Source organism: Chiloscyllium plagiosum, unplaced genomic scaffold, assembly GCF_037043375.1.
Source record: "Chiloscyllium plagiosum isolate Xiang-an unplaced genomic scaffold, Cpla_swu_hap1 HiC_scaffold_37, whole genome shotgun sequence".
NCBI classification, from domain to species: Eukaryota; Metazoa; Chordata; class Chondrichthyes; order Orectolobiformes; family Hemiscylliidae; genus Chiloscyllium; species Chiloscyllium plagiosum.
Window position 1 is genome coordinate 3,237,156 of NW_028270175.1, and position 22,549 is coordinate 3,259,704.

General features: G+C 41.2%; 1 protein-coding gene across 3 annotated transcripts in view; it reads left to right on the plus strand.

Moving 5' to 3' along the window:
* The window catches only part of cfap74 (cilia and flagella associated protein 74), a 219,223-nt gene that overhangs the window by 110,774 nt on the left and 85,900 nt on the right, over positions 1 to 22,549 (plus strand). For all 3 annotated transcript variants that reach the window (XM_043676311.2, XM_043676312.2, XM_087980219.1), the window contains one exon: positions 15,802 to 15,924. In XM_043676311.2, the coding sequence (XP_043532246.2) occupies positions 15,802 to 15,924 (123 nt within the window). The remainder of the gene's footprint in view (positions 1 to 15,801; positions 15,925 to 22,549) is intronic.

A 22,549-nucleotide genomic window follows, 5' to 3' on the forward strand; every position in this document is an offset into this window, starting at 1 on the left:
GCAGGTCAGGCAGCATCCAGGGAACAGGAGAATCGACGTTTCGGGCATTAGCCCTTCTTCAGGAATCCTTAGAGTAGACAATTATAAATTATATTTTCAGCTGATTGTCATTTAGGTGGCTTCCTGAAAATGTCAGTTCTTCCCAGATACATACTTGCTGACCAACCTATGCCACATATTATTTTATTATTTCTCTGTTTCCTTGTTCCCTGACAAATTATTTTTAATTTCTCCCTCCTTATATTGCCTATATTGCTGAAGTTATGTAGTTACACTGCTTATCCTACCTGTTGCTTTATATCTGTTGCCTTGATGTTTTCTCTTTAAAGTAACTTCTTTATAGTTACAACCATTCGACAACAGGACAGAGATCAGGGCATTCCATCGCTTTATTATTGTATGTCTTTATTTTCCAGTTAGATTTTCCAGTATGCTGGTGCCTGTGGAGTTGGAAGTGTAACCAGGATCAATGAATATCTCCATAGACAATGGGATTCCTGCCCATCCCAATTGGAAAATTGAAATTTTCTTAAAATTTCTTTAAATACATTATTTAATTTCTCTTGAAGAATTAATTCATATTCACAAACTGACAAACAAGATGACAATTCAATGTGTTTTACATAATTGTTTGCTAATGTCTCACCATTTATTTAAGTCTTTCAGTGTCAGAGGAAAGAATGCTATTTGATAAGCCAAGAATTCCTTAAAGCCTGCAAATTGATTCATGCTGTGAAAGGTCCTGTCAAGATTGGCAGAAACAACAATTTAGGATTATAGTGGCAGAGCTAATACACTACTAACTGGAATTACTATGGCAGCTGACAATATCCAGTGCTGCCTGTTTACTTCTTCCCTCCTCACTATCCAAGGTCACAGACACCTTCCAGATGAAGCAGCGAATTACCTGCACTTAACTCAATCTAGTCTAGTGTACCTGTATTCACTTCTCACAATGTGGTCTCCTCTAGACTGGGGAGACAAAACACAAACTGGACAACTACTTTGTGGAACCTCTTTGTTCTGTTCATAAAAATGACCTTGAGCTTCCTGTTGTCTGCTGCTTCACCACACCAGTGTTCTCTGGCCAACATCTCTGTCTCAGGCTTGCTGTAGTGCTCCAACAAAGCTCAGCTCATGCTGGAAGCACAGCATCTCATTTTCCACTTGGGGACCCAGCAGCTTTCAGGACTCAATATTGAGTTCAATAATTTTCAGGTTTGAGACACCTTCTTCCCTACCTTTACCCCAACCCCCACACAGCAGGCCTTGTCATCACATGGGCTGCTATCACAACCATCCCTTTGTCAGTAGCTATTGATTCCCTAGGCTAACCTTTACCAATTCCTGTGTTGGTCCAACTGTTGTTCTCTCTCTCTCTGGGCTTCATCTCAACCTATTGTTCACCCCCTCCTCCCCTCCCCCATCTTCAGCATATATACCAACTTTTTTCTTGCTGCAAGGTCACTGAACCTGAAAGTTGCTGGCAACTCTGTTTCCACTTCACAGGTGCTGCCAAACCTGCTGTGTTCTCCCAGCAATTTTGTTTCTAATATATAGTGCTGGCCCATGTTTAGATATTGTTTGGATGGTTTAACAATTCTGCTTTAGGTATAGAATCAAAGTTAGTAATGGAAGTGTAGTGCAGTTATCCCAAACATCATTGGATGGAAATAACTGGATCTGGCTGACTGGATGCATTTAAACACCAATAGAAAACAAAGGAAAGAAGAATGTTAAAAAAAAATGTGACCACATTTGACTAGGATGATTTACATGGGCAATGCAGCACAAAAGCAGGCAATTTATAAGCTGGAAACGTAGAAGAAATTCAGCAGATCTGGCAGCTTTTGTGGAGAGAGAAACAGAGTTAATATTTTGAGTCCAGTATAACTCTTCTTCAGAACAGACAGAAACAGACTATTTGGTTCAATCTATACTGCATTTATGTTCCACTTGAGACCCCTCCCAACTTTCCTAACCTAAACCTATCATTATAATCCTCTATTCCCTTCACTGTCACATGCTTAACCTGCTTCTCCTTAAATCCATTTGTTTCAATGACTTTCTGTGGTAGCAAATTTCACGTTCTCATCATTCTCTCACCAGCTACCTGCATACAATACTATAAATTAGCATTTACCCAAAGGTAATAAATCACTGACGTCAAGGAAATGGTTTTCAGTGCAAACAATAATAGTTAGTTCATAAAGTCTCATGTTATGAAACCATGTATTATGGATTTTAAAAAACCCTATTTTATGAGATCTATCTGTTGAAAGATGATTATATTTACCTAGCAATGTTTTATAAAGTTTAAATTGTGAGGCCAAATTAGAGTTTGCAAACTTATTGCAAGTTGTAGAAAGGGTACAAAAGTTGTCCTATACCAGAACAAATTGTAATATTAGCAAGAAAGACATTGGGTCTTTACCTGAAAAGGAAAGAAATTGCAGGTTTGTGAGGAATTGATGATGGAGTGGCACCAAGTGATGTGTTTCTTCGGGGGCAAGCACAGACACATGGGTCAAAAGGGCTCCTCTGTGTTTTTATAATTTTCTGATTTTATGATGATTGTGCCATTATCTAAATGTGAAGTAAGGTAATTTGTGTACATTTTAATGTCATTATAATATAATTTTAATATAATGGGCAGCACAATGGCTCAGTGGTTAGCACTGCTGCCTCTCAGTGCCAGGGACCCGGGTTCGATTCCAGCCTTGGGCAACTGTCTGTGTGGAGTTTGCACATTCTCCTCATGTCAGCATAGGTTTCCTCCAGTTGCTCCAGTTTCCACCCACTGTCCAAGATGTGCGGTTTAGGTAAATTGGTCATGCTAAATTGCCCATAGTGTTCAGGGATGTCTAGGTTAGGTGCATTCACCAGGAGTAAATGTAGTGTAATAGGATAGGGGAATGATTCTGGGTAGATTACTCTTCGGAGGGTCTGTGTGGACTTGTTGGGTCAAATGGCCTGTTTCCACACTGTAGGGATTCTATGATTTTTTTTAAAGTTTGGATTTGACCTAGAGGCATATGGGTACAGTTTATGTGTCTGAAGGGGGTTTAATGATTAACTTCAAAGTGGTTCTGAAGCCATGTGAATTATTTCAAAAAACAGTCTGAAACAGATAGCTTACGAAGGTTAAAGGGAATTTGTTAGCATTGGGAGTTTACAGTGCGCAAAGTAAGCAGTATAGTGCCTTACGTTTTCAGATTTAGGAATTATTTTGGGCTTGAGGAAGCACCCACAGCTTAGGAAAAAAAGTGTACTTTAGTTTTAGTTTACGAGTTTGTCGAAACCGTGGCTGAAGCTGAATGTGTAAAACAGTTGCTCCTGAGAAAAGGTGTTAGTTTAAGACTGTTAAGAAATAGGCTACCTCAATGTAAGGAGTTTAGCTTAAACGTTCCTGTCAAGGCGTGTTTGGTTAAAATTCTGGTTATTTTAATCTGAGATAGTCTAAACTCCGTTTCATAGAATCCTTACAGTATGGAAACAGGCCATTTGGCCCAACAAGTCCACACCAACCCTCTGAAGAGTAACTCACCCAGACCCATCCCCCTACTCTACGTTTACCCCTGACTAATGCACCTCGCCTACACATCCTTGGACACTATGGGACAATTTAGCCTATTAATCCACCCTAACCTGCACATCTTTGGATTGTGGGAGGAAACCCATGCAGACACAGACACACAACTGTACACAGACAGTTGCCCGAGGATGGAATCGAACCCGGTCCCTGGCGCTGTGAGGCAGCAGTGCTAACTACTGAACCACCGTGCCACAGCTGTATGACTGTGGAAAGAGGCTGCCTCATTCTTAAAATGTGAATTTAAACTACAGGTAAATTAAGCCATATAGATATAAAAGAGAAAATAATTCTGTCTGGTGTGAGAACTGTAAGGATTATTTTTGGGATTAATGGAGTTTTAATTTACTAGATGTTTTTAAATATTTAATTTATGTTGTATGTAAATGGTATGGTTTATACTATTTTATCATTTCTTTTGCACAATCAACTTCCATTTTATTGCTAAAACCAAATCTACAATATTCATGTTCATATTTTAGTGGAAGACCATCTAGTTACAACTATAATAATATATAAAATGATCCATCAAGCCAGGTTTCAGTCTGCGATCTGACTTGTCCAGTAATAACCATTAGCTGGAATTATAACGCAGCATTCATTCTGGCCTTGTTTAGAACACATACACATTAGTTCGAATTAAGCAGTTGGTCACAAATTAAACTAGCTTTCTATATTCTGTTTTATCTCAATCTCCACATATTCCTAATTATATCGGATAATACTTTGAGCTGCACTGCATGTATACACCGTGTCTCTCTCATTATATTCTAAACAACCCATCATGGGCTGTGCTTTTGCCAGCCATTTATATTGTCATGGAACACTATTCAGCACCCCATGCAGTGCACCTACAGTTGAACACATGCTGTATGGTTGACTGCATTGCTTCAATAGTTTTGAAATGTGCGGAGAGAAAGAACACTAGCAATTAATGGCAAGAGAAAACAGTAGCAGATGACTGGCAGCTCTAAGTAATATCAGGTTGTCATGCAGAGTGTGTGAGGAAGAGAGTTCAGTGCCAAGAAAAAGTTGGGGGCGAAATGGCCAAATATTCTGTGTGGCATATCCTCTGGCCTTACCATCTGTTTCTGTCCACAATGTCCATGGTGTCCAACTCCATTGGCATGAAACCTTTGTAGATGGCAGCTCTTCTCTAGTTCACATCAGCATGTGCCAGATTGCACTGTAAGAAGTGGAGGTGTATTATCCCTTCAGCAAGAACCAGACCTATTCCTGGCAGTGATGAAGGCTGCCTCATAGAGTTGAGGGTATTGTACAGAATTCAGTTAACTTCCACCCACTCAAAATGAAGTTTGGGAATTGGAACAACATTACCTTCATGAACACTATTTAGTCATCTTGGGACTAGAGCAGAAACTCTTATCCTCAATCCTGACAGACTGCCTAAAAGAGAGAGGGAGAATTATCAGAGCCAGTGTAAATTCCTGGACTACCACTGATCTCCTAAAGGAATCAGAGAGAAATTCCCCAGGTGATTTTACCCTGAATTGGCCTCCATTCATAATCTGTTTCTCATCTCTCCCAGGCAGTGGGCTACTCTTGAAAGATTTTTAAAAAATTATATGTTTTGCCCCTGCTGCCGTGTTTATTTGAATATTTTTTTCTTTTTGATCATCTATTTAATATATTTTTGTATGATCTGATATCCATACTGGCTAGATTGTCTTTTTCTCTCTGCAGAATTTCTTCAGCACTTTGTTTTTTTTGTGTGCTTCATTTGTGAGATCTAGATGAGCATTGTGTCCCTTGTTCACTGAGTCATGATAAAACCATATAGCACACGTTCCAATTCTGGATCTAGACCAATTTAGATCAGGCTGATTAAAGTCATCCTCCATAAAATATTCGTATTCTCACATACCTTTAGAATATCAAACATTACAGCGCACTACAGGACCTTCAGACCTCAATGTTACGCCAATCTGTGGAACCAATCTGAAACCTATCTATCCTACACTATTCCATTTTCATCTGTATTTTTATCCAATGATCATTTAAATGCCCTTAAAGTTGTTGAGTCTACTACTGTTGCAGGCAAGACATTTCACACTCCATTTACTCTCTGAGTAAAGAAACTACCTCTGGCATCTGTCTAATATCTATCACCGCTCAATTTAAAGCTATGTCCCCTCGTGCTAGCCATCACCATTCAAGGAAAAAGGTTCTCACTGTCCACCCTATCTAACCCTCTGATTATCTTGTATGTCTCAAATAAGTCACCTCTCAACCTTCTTCTCTCTTACAAAAACAGCCTCAAATCTCCCAGCCTTTCCTCCTAAGACCTTCCCTCCACACAAGGCAACATTCTACTAAATCTCCTCTGAACCCTTTCCAAAGCTTCCACATCCTTCCTATAATGTGGGGACTAGAACTGCATGCAATACTCCGTGCAGCCACACCGGAGTTTTGTACAGCTGCAGTAGGACCTCGTGGCTCCGAAGCTCAATTCCTCTGCCGATAAAAGCTAACACACTGTATGTCTTCTTAACAACCGTATCAACCTGGGTGGCAATTTTCAGGGATCTATGTACATGGACACCAAGATCTCTCTGCTCATCTACACTCCCAAGAATCTTACCATTAGCCCAGAACTCTTTATTCCTGTTGCTCCTTCCGAAGTGAATCACCTCACACTTTTCTGCATTAAACTCCATTTGTAACCTCTCAGCCCAGTTCTGCTGCTTATCTATTTCCCTCTGTAACTACAACATCTTTCAGCACAATCCACAACTCCACCGATCTTAGTGTCATCTGCAAATTTACTAACCCATCCTTCTACACCCTCATCCAGCTCATTCATAAAAATGACAAACAGTAGTGGTCCCAAAACAGATCCTTGCGGTACGCCACTAGTATTGAACTCCAGGATGAACATTTCCCATCAACCATCACACTCTATCTTTTTTCAGATAGCCAATTTCTGATCCAAACTGCTAAATCACCCTCAATCCCATGCCTCATTTTGTGCAGTAGCCTACCGTGGGGAACCTTATCAAACGCCTGACTGAAATCCATATACACCACATCAATTGCTTTACCCTCATCCACTTGTTTGGTATCCTGTGAGGCACGACCTACCCTTCTCAAAATCATGTTGCCTATCCCTACTCAATTTATTCCTCTCTAGATGATTATAAATCCTATCTCTTATAACCTTTTCCAACACTTTACCCACAACCAAAGTAAGGCTCACTGGTCTATAATTACTTGGCCCTAATCTTACTCTAGTCATTCTTTTATTCCTGATACACCTATAGAAAGCTTTAGGGTTTACCTTGATCCTATCTGCCAACAACTTCTCATGTCCCCTCCTGGCTCTTCTTAGCTCTTTCTTTAGGTCTTTCCTGGCTAACTTGTAATTCTCAAGAGCCCTAACTGAGCCTTCACGTCTCATCTTAACATACGCCTTCTTCTTCCTCTTGACAAGAGATTCAACTTCCTTAGTAAACCATGGCTTCCATGCTCAACAACGTCCTCCCTGCCTGACAGGGACATACTTATCAAAGACACGCAGTAGCTGTACCTTGAATAAGCTCCACATTTCAATTGTGCCCATCCCCTGCAGTTTCCTAACCCATCCTATGTATCCTAAATCTTGCCTAACTGCATCATAATCGCCTTTCCTCAGCAATAACGCTTGCCCTGCATTATATACTTATCCCTTTCCATCTCTAAAATAATTCTACCAAATTGTGGTTACTATCATCAAAGTGTTCACCTACCTCCAAATCTAACACCTGGTCAGGTTCATTACCCAGTACCAAATGCAATGTGGCCTCGCCCCTTGTTGGCTTGTCTACACACTGTGTCAGGAAACCATTCTGCACATACTGGACAAAAACTGACCTATCTAAAGTACTCAAACTATGGTATTTCCAGTCAATATTTGGAAAGTTGAAGTCCCCCATAACAACTACTCTGTTACTCTTACTCCTATCCAGAATTATCTTTGCTCTCCTTTCCTCTACACCTTTGTAATTATTCGGAGGCCTATAGAAAACTCCCAACAGGGTGACCTCTTCTTTCCTGTTTCTAACCTCAGCCCATATTACCTCAATCGACAAGTCCTCAAATGTCCTTTCTGCTACCATAATACTGGCCTTCTCCAACAATGCAAACCCTCCCCCCACCTTTTATCATCTTCTCTGTTCTTACTTAAACATCTCAAGGCAGGAACCTGCAGCAACCATCCCTGACCCTGTTCTATCCATGTCTCCGAAATGGCCACAACCTTGAAGTCCCAGATACCAACCCATGCTGCAAGTTCACCCACCTTATTTTGGATGCTCCTGGCATTGAACTATACACACTTCAAACCACCTTCCTGCTTGCCGGTGAACTCTTGTGATCTTGAAACCATATTTCTGACCTCACTACTCTCAACCTCCTGACACTGGAGCTACAATTTAGGTTCCCATCCCCTTGCTGAATTAGTTTAAACCCTCCTGAATAGCATTCGTAAATTTCATTCCTAAGATATTGGTACCCCTCTGGTTCAGGTGTAGACTATCCTGTTTTTCGAGGTCCCACCTACCCCAGAATGAGCCCCAATTATCCAGGTTTCCGAAACCCTCCCTCCTGCACCATCCCTGTAGCTACATGTTCAACACCTCGCTGTCCCCATTCTTTGCCTTGCTAGCACATGACACAGGCAATAAACCAGAGATACCAACTTTGTTTGTTCCAGCATTAAGCTTCCATCCTAGCTCCCTGAATTTCTGCCTTAAATCCCCATCCCTTTTCCTACCGATGTCGATGGTATCTATGTGGACCACAGCTTGGGGCTCCTCCCCCTCCCCTTCATGGATTCCCAAAACATGATCAGAGACATCACGATCTCTATGGAGTCCTCAATGTCTAATGCTGTGCTCCTCTCCCCTTCCTTTCTGAACAACAGGGACAGACTCTGTGCCAGCGACTTGTACCCTATGGCTTACCCCTGATAAGTTGTCCCCCGTAACAGTATTCAAATTGGTTTATTTGTTGAGGGGAATGGTCCCAGGGGTTCCCTTTCCGTCCCCGGAGTGTAACCCATCTGCCTTTTTCTTGTACCTGAGGTGTGACTACCTCCTTGTAACTCCTCTCAATAACCCCCTCCACCTCCTGAATAATCCGAAGTTCATCCAGCTCCAGCTCCCTAATGTGGTTTTCGAGGAGCTGGAGTTGGGTACAGTTCCAACAGATGAAGTTGGCAAGGATACTAGTAGTGACCCTTACCTCCTCAATTCTGCAGGAAGAACATTCAACTGCCGTAACTGCCATCCCCACTGTTCTAAGTTCCCAAAGAGACTGTAGAAAAATAAAGAATTTTTAAAAACTAGTTACCTTACCAATCCAGCACACAGAACCTGTTGTTTTGGTTAGCGGAGGAGGATGGGTGGGCAACACTACTTAAGTAATGTTTCGGATAACGCAACCACCCAAATATATTACTTGCTTAGCAGCCCCGTGTTTGCTCCTTCTCAGTGTGCACTCTGCCTATTCACTAGGTAAGTTTATATAATTTTAAATTTACCTTTCTGGCAGGCCCCGGTCCTCACTGTAGCTCCTCCCACTGCTGCTGCTCCTGGCAAAATTGCTTAAAACTTCAAGCAGAACTCCCTCTTTCTGTTTAACTGATGATCTGCAGCACATTTTTTCAATCGGCTATAGCTATCCATACTAGTTCTTCATGTTGCAAACACATTTGAGATCAATTTCATTCATTCCTGTATTCTTCTGACATACATTATAAGCCACCTAAAATTCTCTTTCCTTAAGTGATGTTTAATTAATTTCCACCCTCTGTTTTAGCTCTAATTCTGATATTCTCAGCAGTTTAAATTTGCCAGCTACCACAGCAGCTCTACTTCAATCATCTCATCTCACCAAAACAAGTAATAGCATAGAGGACCAGATTGTGGCAGAACCAACTAGGGAATAGGCAATTCTAAATTTCATGATGTGTAATGAGGCAGACTTGATTAGGGAGCTTAAGATGAAGGACCCTGTAGGTAGCAGTATCTATAGCATGTTAGAATTCACCCAGCGGTTTGAGAAGGAGGAACTGAAATCAGATGTGACAGTATTACAACTGAGTAAAGACAACTACAAAACATGAGGAGGAGCTGGCCTGAGTTGATTGGAAGGGCGGCCTAGCAGCGAAGATGGTGAAGCAGCAAGGGCAGGGGTTTCTGGGGGTAATTGGAGAAGTACAACAGAATTTCATCCCAAGGAGGAAGAAACATACTCAGGGGAGGACAAGGCAACCATGGCTGACAAGGGAAGTCAGGGTCAGCATTAAGCGACAAGAAAAAATACACAATGTAGTGGAAAGCCAGAGGATTGGGAAGCCTTTAAAAACCAGCAGAGGATAACTAAAAAAGCAATGGGGATGGTGGGAGAAGATGAAACATGAGAGTAGCTCGCAAGTATTGTAAAAGAAGATTTCAAGAGTGTTTTAAATATCTAAAAGGTAAGAGGCTGGCCAGAGTGGATATTGACCAACTGAAAAATGAGGTTGGAGAAGTACTAGTGGGGAACAAAGAAATGGTGGTGGCATTAGGTTGATACTTTGCATCAGTTTTCACAGTGGAAGGCACCAGCCACATACCAGAATTCCAAGAGAGTCAGGGGGTAGAGGTGAGTGTAGTCGCTATCGCTAAGGTGCTGCTAAAGCTGACAGGTGGACAAATCACCTCGGATTAGATGGACTGCTCCCCAGAGTTCTAAAGGAAATAGCTGAGGAGATTGTAGAGACAGCAGAGGTGACCTTTCAGAGATCACGAGAGCTAGGCAGGGTGCCAGAGGACAGGACAATGACTGATGTAACACCCCTGTTTAAGAATGGAGTGAGGCAGAAAACAGGAAACAATAGGCCAGTTAGCCTGACCGCAGTCGTTGGTAAAGATTTTAGAGTCCATTATTAAGGGTGAGATTGTGAAGTATTTGGAAGTGCATGATAAAACAGTGGTGGAGTCAGCATGATTCGTCAATGGGAAGTCATGCCTGATAAGTCTGTTAGAATTCTTTGAGTAGAACATAGAACATAGAAGAATACAGCGCAGTACAGGCCCTTCGGCCCTCGATGTTGTGCCGATCCAAGCCCACCTAACCTACACTAGCCCACTATCCTCCATATGCCTATCCAATGCCCGCTTAAATGCCCATAATGAGGGAGAGTCCACCACTGCTACTGGCAGGGCATTCCATGAACTCACGACTCGCTGAGTAAAGAACCTACCCCTAACATCTGTCCTATACCTACCCCCCCTTAATTTAAAGCTATGCCCCCTTGTAATAGCTGACTCCATACGAGGAAAAAGATTCTCACTGTCGACCCTATCTAAACCCTTAATCATCTTATACACCTCTATCAAGTCACCCCTAAATCTTCTTTTCTCCAATGAAAACAACCCCAAGTGCGTCAGCCTTTCCTCATACGATCTTCCTACCATACCAGGCAACATCCTGGTAAACCTCCTCTGCACCCGTTCCAGTGCCTCCACATCCTTCCTATAGTATGGCGACCAAAACTGCACACAATACTCCAGATGTGGCCGCACCAGAGTCTTATACAACTGCAACATGACCTCAGTACTCCGGAACTCAATTCCTCTACCAATAAAAGCCAATACGCCATATGCCTTCTTCACCGCACTATTTACCTGGGTGGCAACTTTCAAAGATTTGTGTACATGGACACCAAGATCCCTCTGCTCATCCACACTACCAAGTATCCGACCGTTAGCCCAGTACCCCATCTTTTTATTACTCTTACCAAAGTGAATCACCTCACACTTAGCTACATTGAACTCCATTTGCCACCTTTCTGCCCAGTTCTGCAGCTTATCTATATCCCACTGTAACCTGCCACATCCTTCCTCACTGTCTACAACTCCTCCGACTTTCGTATCATCCGCAAACTTGCTCACCCAACTTTCTAACCCCTCCTCCAGGTCATTTATAAAAATGACAAACAGCAATGGTCCCAAAACAGATCCTTGCGGAACACCGCTAGTGACGGCACTCCAAGATGAACCTTTGCCATCAACTACTACCCTCTGTCTTCTTCCAGCCAGCCAACTCCTAATCCAAACCTCCAACTCACCCTCAATGCCATACCTCCGTATTTTTTGCAGTAGTCTACCATGGGGAACCTTATCAAACGCCTTACTAAAATCCATATACACCACATCTACTGCTTTCCCCTCGTCCACCTCCTTAGTCACCTTCTCAAAGAATTCAATAAGGTTTGTGAGGCACGACCTGCCCTTCACAAAACCATGCTGACTATCCTTGATCACATTATTCCTATCCAGATGTTCATAAATCCTATCCCTTACAATTCTCTCTAAGATTTTGCCCACAACAGAAGTGAGACTCACCGGCCTATAGTTACTAGGGTTATCCCTACTCCCCTTCTTGAACAAGGGAACCACATTTGCTAGCCTCCAGTCTTCTGGCACTACTCGTATAGACAACGAGGACATAAAAATCAAAGCCAATGGCTCTGCAATCTCCTCCCTTGCTTCCCAGAGAATCCTAGGATAAATGCCATCAGGCCCAGGGGACTTATCTATTTTCACCCTTTCCAGAATTTCCAACACCTCTTCTCTACATACCTCAAAGCCATCCATTCTACTTAATTGTGACTCAGTACTCACATTGACAACAATGTCCTGTTCCTGATTGAGTAGGTAATGAGCAGGTTAGACAAAGGTGACCCAGTGACTATGATATATCTGGATTTCCAGAAGGCCTTTGACAAGATGTTGCATGGAAGGCTGCTAAATAGGAAAGAGCTCATGGTGTCCGGGGAAAGGTACTGGCATGGATAGAGGATTGGCTGACTGGCAGAAAATGGAGAGTGGAGAGAAAAGATTCATTCTAAGGATGGCATTAATGATCCAGATGCAGGAACTGTGGACATTGTTGTTATATTTGCAGATGAAATAGAGAAAGGTGGAGGGGCAGACAGTATTGAGGAGGCAGAGAAGCAGCAGAAGGATTTGGACAGGCCAGGAAGGTAGGCAAAGAAGTGACCAACAGAATACAATTTGGGGAAGTGTGAGGTTACGCACTTTGGTAGGAAGAATAGAGACATGGGCTATTTTCTAAATGAAGAAAGACTTTGGAAATCTGAAATACTAAGCAACTTAAGAGCGCTGGTTCAGGATTTTCTTTCAGTTAACATATAGATCCAGTTGGCCGTTAGGAAGGCAATTGCAATGTTAGCATTCATTTCAAGACAGCTAGAATACGAGAGCAGGAATTTAATGCTGCGGCTGTACAAGGCTCTAGTCGGACTGCATTATGAATATTGTGAACAATTTTGGACCCCATATTTAAGGAAGGATGTACTGGCCTTAGAAGGGATCCACAGAATGATCCCAGGACTTAAGGGCGTGTTATTTGAGGAATGGTTGAGGACTCTGGGTCTGTAGTTGTTGGTGTTGAGCAGGATGAGGGAAGATCTGATTGGCATTTACAGAATACAGAGAAGCCTGGATAGAGTGATTGTGAAGATATTTCCACTAGTAGGAGAGACTAGAACCCGATTGCACAGCCTCAGAGTAAAGGGACAACCCTTTAGAACTATGAGAAGGAATTACTTCAGCCAGAGGTGGTTAATCGTGGAGTTAATTGCCACAGCAGGCTGTGGAGGCCAAGTCAATTAATGTATTTAAGATAGATTCTTGATTGGTAAGGGGATCAAGGGTAATGGGGAGAGGGCAGGAGATGGAGTTGAGAAACATGTCAGCCATGATTGAATATCAGAGCAGGAGAGTGGTTGAGTAGGTATGAAGAGATGTTGAGTAGATTAGGATTGTTTTCATTAGAAAGACAGAGGTTGAGGGGGGGCTGATTGAGGTCTGCAAGATCATGAGAGAAATAGACAGGATGGATAGCAAGGAGCTTTTTCCCAGAGTGGAGGGACTCAATTACTAGGGGTCAGGAATTCAAGGTGAGAAGGGACAAGTTTAAGGGAAATATACATGGGAAGTTATTTACGCAGAAAGTGGTGGGTGCCTGAAACGCAGAGGTCGTGGAGGTGGGCATGATAGCATCATTTAAGATGTATCTAGACAGATACATGAATGGGCAAGGAGCAGATGGATGCAGATCCTTAGAAAATAGATGCCAGATTTAGATATAGGATCAGGACCGGTGCAGGCTTGAAGGGCCGAAGGGCCTGTTACTGAGCTGTAATTTTGATTTTCTTTGTCCAAACTCAAATGGGCCAAATAGCCGAATTCTGCTCCTGTATTTTATGGTCTTATGATGTAAACCAAAAGTAGTGTCGGCTGCTTTTGAGAGGTTTTTAGTTGTTGAAACAAAATGAAACATGCAATAACTCTGTTAATATCAATGAAGAGAAAACAAGTCAGCTTGCATCCTGAGAATAATTCTACACCCTAAGCTTTTCTCTCTATAGATCCTGATTGCTCCATTGTTTTTTAAATTTGTTCTCGGGCTGCAAGTATTGTTGACTGAACCAGCATTTATTGCTCATTCATAAGTGCCCTTAAGAAGGCAGTGAGGGTAACCTTGAACCACTATTTCATGCAGCATAGATGCACCCACAGTGCTGTTAGTGAAGGAATTTTAGAAAAATGTTTGGGTTTCTTGTTGTGCAGATTTGACAGATGTGATCATCTTTCTTAAATTTTAAACTGATCACTAGTTTAAAAATGTCACTTTACTCATGAAATTAAACACAGATCCATATGAAAAGGTGAATTGAAAGAGATACATGAAAACTGCAAATTTCAAATGAATACTTTTGCAGCTGCATTTATTGAGGAATGAATTTGAGTTGTCTGCACAGGTTTGAAAGCCAAGCACAGACACAAAGCAATGAAAGCTGGGCACTTTTTAAAAAACAGTGACCTACCATGATATATTTAAGAAGAGTCAAGTCAGTTTTCAATCTATTCCTGAATTCATCATATTAGCGTCTTGTGGTTGTTTACTGGCAGAAACATTAATGGTATGATGAAAACATCATAACAAATACATATTTGAAAGTTGTGCAGACAATCTCACCTCCTGTGTGTATCTGGAACATTTTTTTATGAGCTGTGGGTATATACATGGCACCTGTAAGTTGCATCTGACAATAGTGTACAGTCTGTATCTCCTAATTTTTCTGCATTTTTGATTATGGACTGAAATGGGAAAAGAGCTGTTTTAAAAGCTGAGGATAGCTGCACATTTTTTAAAAGTAAATTACCTGACACTCATTGTAAATGATGGTTACACAGCAATTGATTCAAGCAATGGGGAAAGCCTAGTTACAGGTAAGCTGAAGTCAGGGGACTATGTACAAATGAAGATTTGGCTGATAGCTAGTAACTGATTGGTCTGTGAAATGGTGGTCAGTTATTAATAACAAAGGCCACCTGTCTGGCAACAATTATGTGATTGGCTCCCAGGCAGCTGAACAGCTTCGGGTGTCAATGTTCAAAGTATGGACTTCTGGAAGAAGAGCTGTTTTTGCTCTTTCATAAAAGGCATCTAAAACCTGAAGAGAGCCAGCTTATTTCTCCTTGTCAGCTGCTGTAAGCTGTGATTTTTAATTACTAAGTCAAGATCTGTATAACTGAAACCTTGTGCCTCCTGCAAACAAGTGAAAGTGTCTGGAGAAGAAGCATTCTGAGCAGCAAAAGGATCTATTTCAACCAACCCTGTGAATAGGGACCACTGAATTACTTATTTCTTAACTCTTCACTCTGCCCTTAGACACAAAAAAAGTGTTATCTGAATATGTTTGTAGAGAGGAGTTTATAAGTGGATTAGTGTTTTAACTAGTAAAGTTTATTACTGTGTAAGTGGTTCATAATCTGTAGTCAGAATCTTTTAATTTGTTTAAAAAATGTAATTATTGTGAAGTACAAAAATGTAGTCCATGTCAACCTGCATGGAAAAGGCAAGTCATTTAGGGAGTTCTGCGCTGTTTATAAAATCATTAACTCTCGTAATGACTCTGGGAATTGTGGGGCTAGATTTCTAGCATAGTACCCCAGTGAGGCACATCGATTCTTCTAACACTGTTCTGTCAATACAGTCTGTTTTTGTAAATTGACAGAATCCTATAAATTAAGACAAGAATATGCTAAAAATCAATTTCTTTGCCACTAACTTTTGTTACTTTTAATCATCACATGTTTCTGTTTACAAATCATCACTTTTTTTTGTTTTAGATCACAGCGGATGAAATTGGTGCATTTACTTCTGTCAAGTTACCAATCATCTTTGCACCTTTAATCCCTGGTGAAACACAAATGGATTTTGAATTAGTATTTTCTGATCCAGCATCCAAAAATGTAAGTCTCATGCCTAGTTAGTTGATTACATTAATAACTAAGCTTTACATTTGGAAGGCCATTAGAAGGAAGATGAAATAATTGCACCAAGGCCAGTACTGTGTCACCAAGTTACCCTTTATTTACACATAAACAGTCCTTAACTATAGTATTGCCTCATACAGAGTCAGACACCAGGGTTTCTGTATCTCTGACACTCCTTTTATATGTCAGCCAGGATTCCCTGATTGGACCAGATTAACAGCCCCAGTCAGGGAACTCATATTCTATAATGTGAAGCTTGCTGACCTCATTACAATCACTACAGAAGAAACAGCAGGTTGCATAGAACATAGAACTGTACAGCACAGTTCAGGCTCTTTAGCAGTTGATGTTGTGCCAACATTTATCCTACTCTAAGATTGAACTAACCTATATATCCTCCATTGTACTAATGTCCAAGTGCCTATCCAAGAGTCGCTTAAATGTCCCTAATGTATCTGACTCTACTATAACTATTGGCAGTGAATTCCACACTCCCACCACACTCTGTGTAAAGAACCAACCTCTGACATCTGTGGGCGGCACGGTGGCACAGTGGTTAGCACTGCTGCCTCACAGCGCCAGATAACCGGGTTCAATTCCCGCCTCAGGCGACTGACTGTCTGGAGTTTGCACATTCTCCCAGTGTCTGCGTGGGTTTCGTCCGGGTGCTCCGGTTTCCTCCCACAGTCCAAAAATGTGCAGGTCAGATGAATTGGCCATGCTAAATTGCCAGTAGTATTAGGTGGAGGGGTAACTGTAGGGGAATGGGTCTGGGTGGGTTGCGCTTCGGCGGGTCGGTGTGGATTTGTTGGGCCGAAGGGCCTGTTTCCACACTGTAAGTAATCTAATCTAATCTAATCTCCCTTAAACCTTCCTCCAACTGCCTTAAAATTATGCCCCCTCATGATTATCATTTCCACCATGGGAAAAAGTCTCTGGCTATCCACTCTATTTCTGCCTCTCAACATCTTGTACAAATCTATCACATCACCTCTTATCCTTCTTCACTCCAGTGAGAAAAGCTGTAGCTCACTCAACCTTTCTTCATAAAACATGCCCTCCAGTCCAGGCAGCATCCTGGTAAATCTGCTCTGCACCCTCTCTCAGCTTCTACATCTTTTCTCTAATGTGGTGACCTAATTCCAAGTGTGGTCTAACCAGGACTCTATAGAGCTGCAGCATTGGATGAATATGCGAATAGGAAGGGTTTAGAGGGATATGAGCCAAGTGTTGACAAATGGGACTAGATTAGTTTAGGATATTTGGTCGGCGTGGACGGGTTGGACAGAAGGGTCTGTTCCCCATGCTGTACATCTCTGACTCTATAACCTCACGACTCTTAAACTAAATCCCCTTGTAGATGAAAGCCAACACACCATACGCATTCTTAACAACTCTATCAGCCTTGGTGGCAACTTTGAGGGATCTATGGACATGGACCCAAGATCCCTCTGTTCCTCTACACTGCCAAGAATCCTGCCTTTAACCTTTATTCTGCATTCAAATTCAACCTTCCAGAGTGAATGATTTAATACTTTTCCAGGTTGAACTCCATCTACCACTTGTCAGCCCAGTTTGGCATCCTACCAATGTCTTGTTACAACCTACAACAGCCCTCCACACTATCAACAGGTCCACCAACCTTAGTCATCGGCAAACTTACTAACCCACCCTTCCACTTCCTCATCCAAGTCATTTATAAAAATTGCAAAGAGTAGAAGTCCCAGAGCCAATCCCTGCGGAGCACCACTGGTCATCGAGCTCTAGACTGAATACTTTCCATCTACCACCACTCTCAATGATAGTCACACAGAGGGGCACCTACCTTTTGATGGAAACAGGATTTGGTTGGTCAGGCCCTTTATTTAGTGTGATCAATGCCTTTTACCATTCTACCTCCTTAATCCTTTACACCAGTGATAATCAGAGATCGCTCATCCTCTACTTTAATTATATTCAAAGACTGAGTTTCCACAATCCTCTGGGATAGAGAATTCCAAGGATTCACAAACATCAAAGTAAACCAATTTCTCCTCACTTCAATCTTGAATGGTATCCCCCTTATTTTTTAATTGTGCCCTGAACTCAGTTAAGGGAAACTGCTTAATGCTTGCCAGTACACTACCACCTGCACCACATACTTTAACTTTGTTAATCAACAGCCTATGTGGAACCTTATCGAAAGCCCTCTGAAAATCCAAGTATGCAACATTCATTGACTTCTCTTTATCAAATTTGTTCATAACAACCTCAAAAAACCTCAAAGTTTGTCAAAATGAGTTCTCATTCACAAATCCATGCTGACTATGATCAATCAGATAATTTTTATGCAGTGCCTATTTATCGTACCCTTTATGATACTACTACTGACATAAGGCTGACAGATCCAAATCGTTTAATATATGTTGTGAATAGCTGAAGCCCAAGCATTGATTCTTGTGGTAACCCTGCAAATAACTGCCTGCTACTCAGTAGGATATTATTTTTTCCTCTCAGCTTCCTTTCTGCAAACCTGTTCTCCATCCATGCCAATATATTGCCCATTTTCTTTCTTCCTCCTTTCTTAAATAATGAAGTGACATGAACTATCTTCCAATCTGCAAGAATCATTCCAGAACCTGTGGAATCCTTCTAAAGTTAGTGAATCCAAACCGCCATCTCCTTAGAGGGACATCCCTGATAGCTGTGTAATGAACTGCCACCTCACTGTTTCCATGGCAAATATATCCTTTCTTAGATAGCAAGACCAAAACTGCATGCAATGCTCCAGCTGTGCTCTCACCAAGGCACTGTATAACTGAACTAAGACATCCCTACTTCTGAATGCAAATCCTCTTGCAATGAAGATCAATATTCACTTCATGTTCCTAATTGTTTGCTCATTTACCTGTCTATGTTCATAGACAGTTATACAAGGCCAGCCATATCCTTTTATATATCTTGCCAATATAGCACCTTTCAAATAATACCCTTCCTTTCTATTTTTCATATTAAAGTGTATACCTTCACATTTAGCCATAATATACTGTATCTGCTATGTATTTGCCAACTCACTCACCTTGAAGCGTCATTGCATGTTCCTCCCAACTCACAATCCCACTCAATTTTGTGTCATCAGCAAATTTGGAAATATTGCATTTGATTCCCTCATCCAAATCATTTAGTATGTGTTGTGAATAGCTGAGGCCCAAGCATTAATCCTTGGTAACCCTGCAAATAGCTGCCTGCTACTCAGTAGGAAATTCTTTTTTTCGTCTGTGATTCCTTTCTGCAAACCTATTCTCCATCCATGCCAATATATTGCCCATTATCCTGTATGCTTTACCTTTACCCACTAACCTCTTCCAAGGATTTTATCAAAACCTTCTGAAAATCTGAATATGCCATATCCATTGGTTCTCCCTTGTCTATTCTATTAGTCACATCCTCAAAAAACTCCTGTAGAATTGGTAAGCTTGATTTGCCTTTCACAGATTCTAACATTTGCCCCGTTACTGAAATTAGTCTAACTGGTGTGTAACTTTTGTTTTTTTTTTCTCCCTCTCTTTTTAAATAGTGGGGTTACATTTGTCACCCTCCAATTTTCAGGAACTGCTCCAGAGACTATAGAATTTTAGAAGATGATTATCAATATATTCAGTATTTCCAGGACACTTCCTTTTGTACCCTGGGATGTTGATGATTAGGCTTTAGGGATTTGAAGTCTTTAATCCTATTAATTTTCAGTACCATTTTCTTACTCATACTGATTCCTTCAGTTCCACCTTTGACTGGATCTTTGGTTCCCTAGCGTATCTGAAAGAATGTAGAACATTACAGCGCAGTACAGGCCCTTCAGCCCTCGATGTTGCGCCAACCAGTCGTACCAATCTGAAGCCCATCTAACCTACACTATTCCATGTACGTCCATATGTTTGTCCAATGATGACTTAAATGCACTTAAAGTTGGCGAATCTACTACCATTGCAGGCAAAGCATTCCATACACTTACTACTCTCTGAGTAAAGAAACTACCTCTGACATCAGTCCTATAGCTATCACTCCTCAATTTAAAGCTATGCCCCTCATGCTCGCCGTCACCATACCTGGAAAAAGGCTCTCCCTGTCCACCCTATCTAACCCTCTGAAAGGTATTGATACCCTTTTGTGAAGACAGAATCAAAATATGTATTCTTCCATCATTTCTTTGTTTCCCATTATAATTTACCCAACTTCTGACAGTAAGGGACCTAAATTTGTCTTCACTAATCTTTTTCTTTCCATATATCTACTGAAGCTTTTACAGTCACTTTCTACATTCTCTGCAATTTTACTTTTATGCTCTATATTCCCCCTCTTGATCAATCTTTTTGTCCTTTTTTGCTGCAGTACTCTGAAATGTAAAAGTCCAAAACCACAGATAGCCTGCTTGGGGTGTGCAGGAGGGTGAGTGTGAGTGGGCAGGGGAAGTGGAGGCCACATCTAGCAGGGAAGGAGTCTGACACGGGGGAATGATAGAGTGTCAGGTCTGGTTGCAAGTATTCTGGACCTGCAGCCTATCCCCCTCACCCCTCTATTTCTGAGTCCTATCCAAACATATTCCACACATTGTTCTTCTAATCTGAAAGTATCCCTTACTAATGTACTGATCCCATCTCGTGTTATCAGCACAACCCCACCTCCATTTTCATTTAGATTGTCCCTCCTAAACATTGAATATCTTTGATCACTTGTTTCCCATGGTCACCATGCTGTCAAATTTCTGTCATGGCAATTATTTCATTACTATTTACTTCTATTTGTGCATTTGCATAATCTATCTTATTGTGAATGCTGTGTGCATTTAAGTAGAGTGCCCTCAACTTCTTATTTTTGTTATCATTCTGTATTTGGGGCACATTTGATGTAGCCTGTCTTCTACTTTGTAAACTTTAAGATTTAAAAAAAAGATGAAGGTGTCAGCCCATCATTGTGAAGGGGGAAACCAATCTGCCTAGCAGTCAGTGGCTCCAGGAGAAGCCATGTGGATATGGAGGGCTTCAAAGCCTTTCTGGAATATTTTCCCCCTCACCCACCTGCAAAAGAGGCAAGATTCACACGCAGCTGCCAATTTCTGAGTACATTCCTCAATAGTTAGTTTCTAATTACACTCCTTCCAGACAAGAATTAACCAAGCAGTGGTTTTAAACAGAAATACCAGATAAACACAGCATACACTTATCTGCCAAATATCACAACATGGCATAAGAAATTAGCTGGTACTTGTGATGGCAAACTTTTGTCTTTAATCATGGTGCACTGCACTGGCAATACATATTGGAAATTCACACGCATTTACACAGCATTCTCTTCATCATGGACACTGGGCCTTGAGTTTGCAATTTTTACTCTTGCATATGAGGCATTTGCTAAAAAGCTGCCCCATTTAATTTTGTAGTTTTTATTTTCCATGTTCCCACAAACAAAACCTTAGCATTAAAAATACAGTATACTGCTAAAATGGAAAAATCTTCAGAAGTACTAATATTTGAATTATTCTCAGGACAGATTCCACATTAATATATTTTTGAGCAAAGCTCCAATTGAGGACCTGATTTTTTGAGGGGCATCTCCTGCTACAGTGAAAAATGTACCAGAGGAATCTATTCATTGAAGAATTTCATCCCCTCAACATAGAAAATTATTGTTTAATAACTGGAGCTAAAACAATCACCAGACTATCATATGCATTATTTTCTGTTATAAACGTCAACATCTCCTTATTGTTCAACTCTTTTTGGCTTTGAAAAGGTGGCAGTCAGTGACCTTCTTAAATCACTTCAGTCCATCTCATGCAGCTCAGTGCTGCTGGGAAGGGAGTTTCAGGACACAGTCAGTCACACATGCTTCTTCCAGTCCTGTTGTGTTTAAGTTTCTTGCTACCAAATCTTTCCATCTGTTCTTCAGTCTTACCTTCCTGGCCATTCTACATGTGTCCTCAGTCTCTTCACCATAGATGACCACACCACTTCAATCTATTCCCAGCTACTTTCTTGGATGTTGCCACAATCTTCACTGACCCCTTATGTTAAGAAACTTAAAACTAGATTTAAATTTATTTATTTCCGCAGACAGAGTTATGAATAAGACCAATTGGGAACTCGCATTTCGAAGGTGCTTTCTTTCCATTCCTCCTGAGAAGTTGATTAATGAAAACGTTGCACAATTCTTTTGTATAACTGGTAAAACTTACTTGATTGCAAAGACATGCAGATTCTCTCATTCCATTTTGTTGGCAGATTATGGTCATGCCTTTCCCACATTCTCGTATGTGTGTAAGTGACTTTAATTAGAAGGGTCTATTAATCCTTTGTGCTATTTCTACCATTCATATTTCCTTCACAAGCCACTCAGCCTTGTTCAACTTACTTCTCGCTTCGACATGATAGACTGAAGATGCTCATCTTCTGTTGATACTGTTCCAAAACCAGCTGTCATTCAGTATATAAGATGTATCAGGGTCACCAGGCAAACCCTTCAGTGTTACAGAAAGACATCATAAAAGATACAACTCTCAAAAAATTACAATTTTTTTCTGATTTGGGACCGTTCTGCTCTGCTTTTATTTGTTGTAAAGCAATAA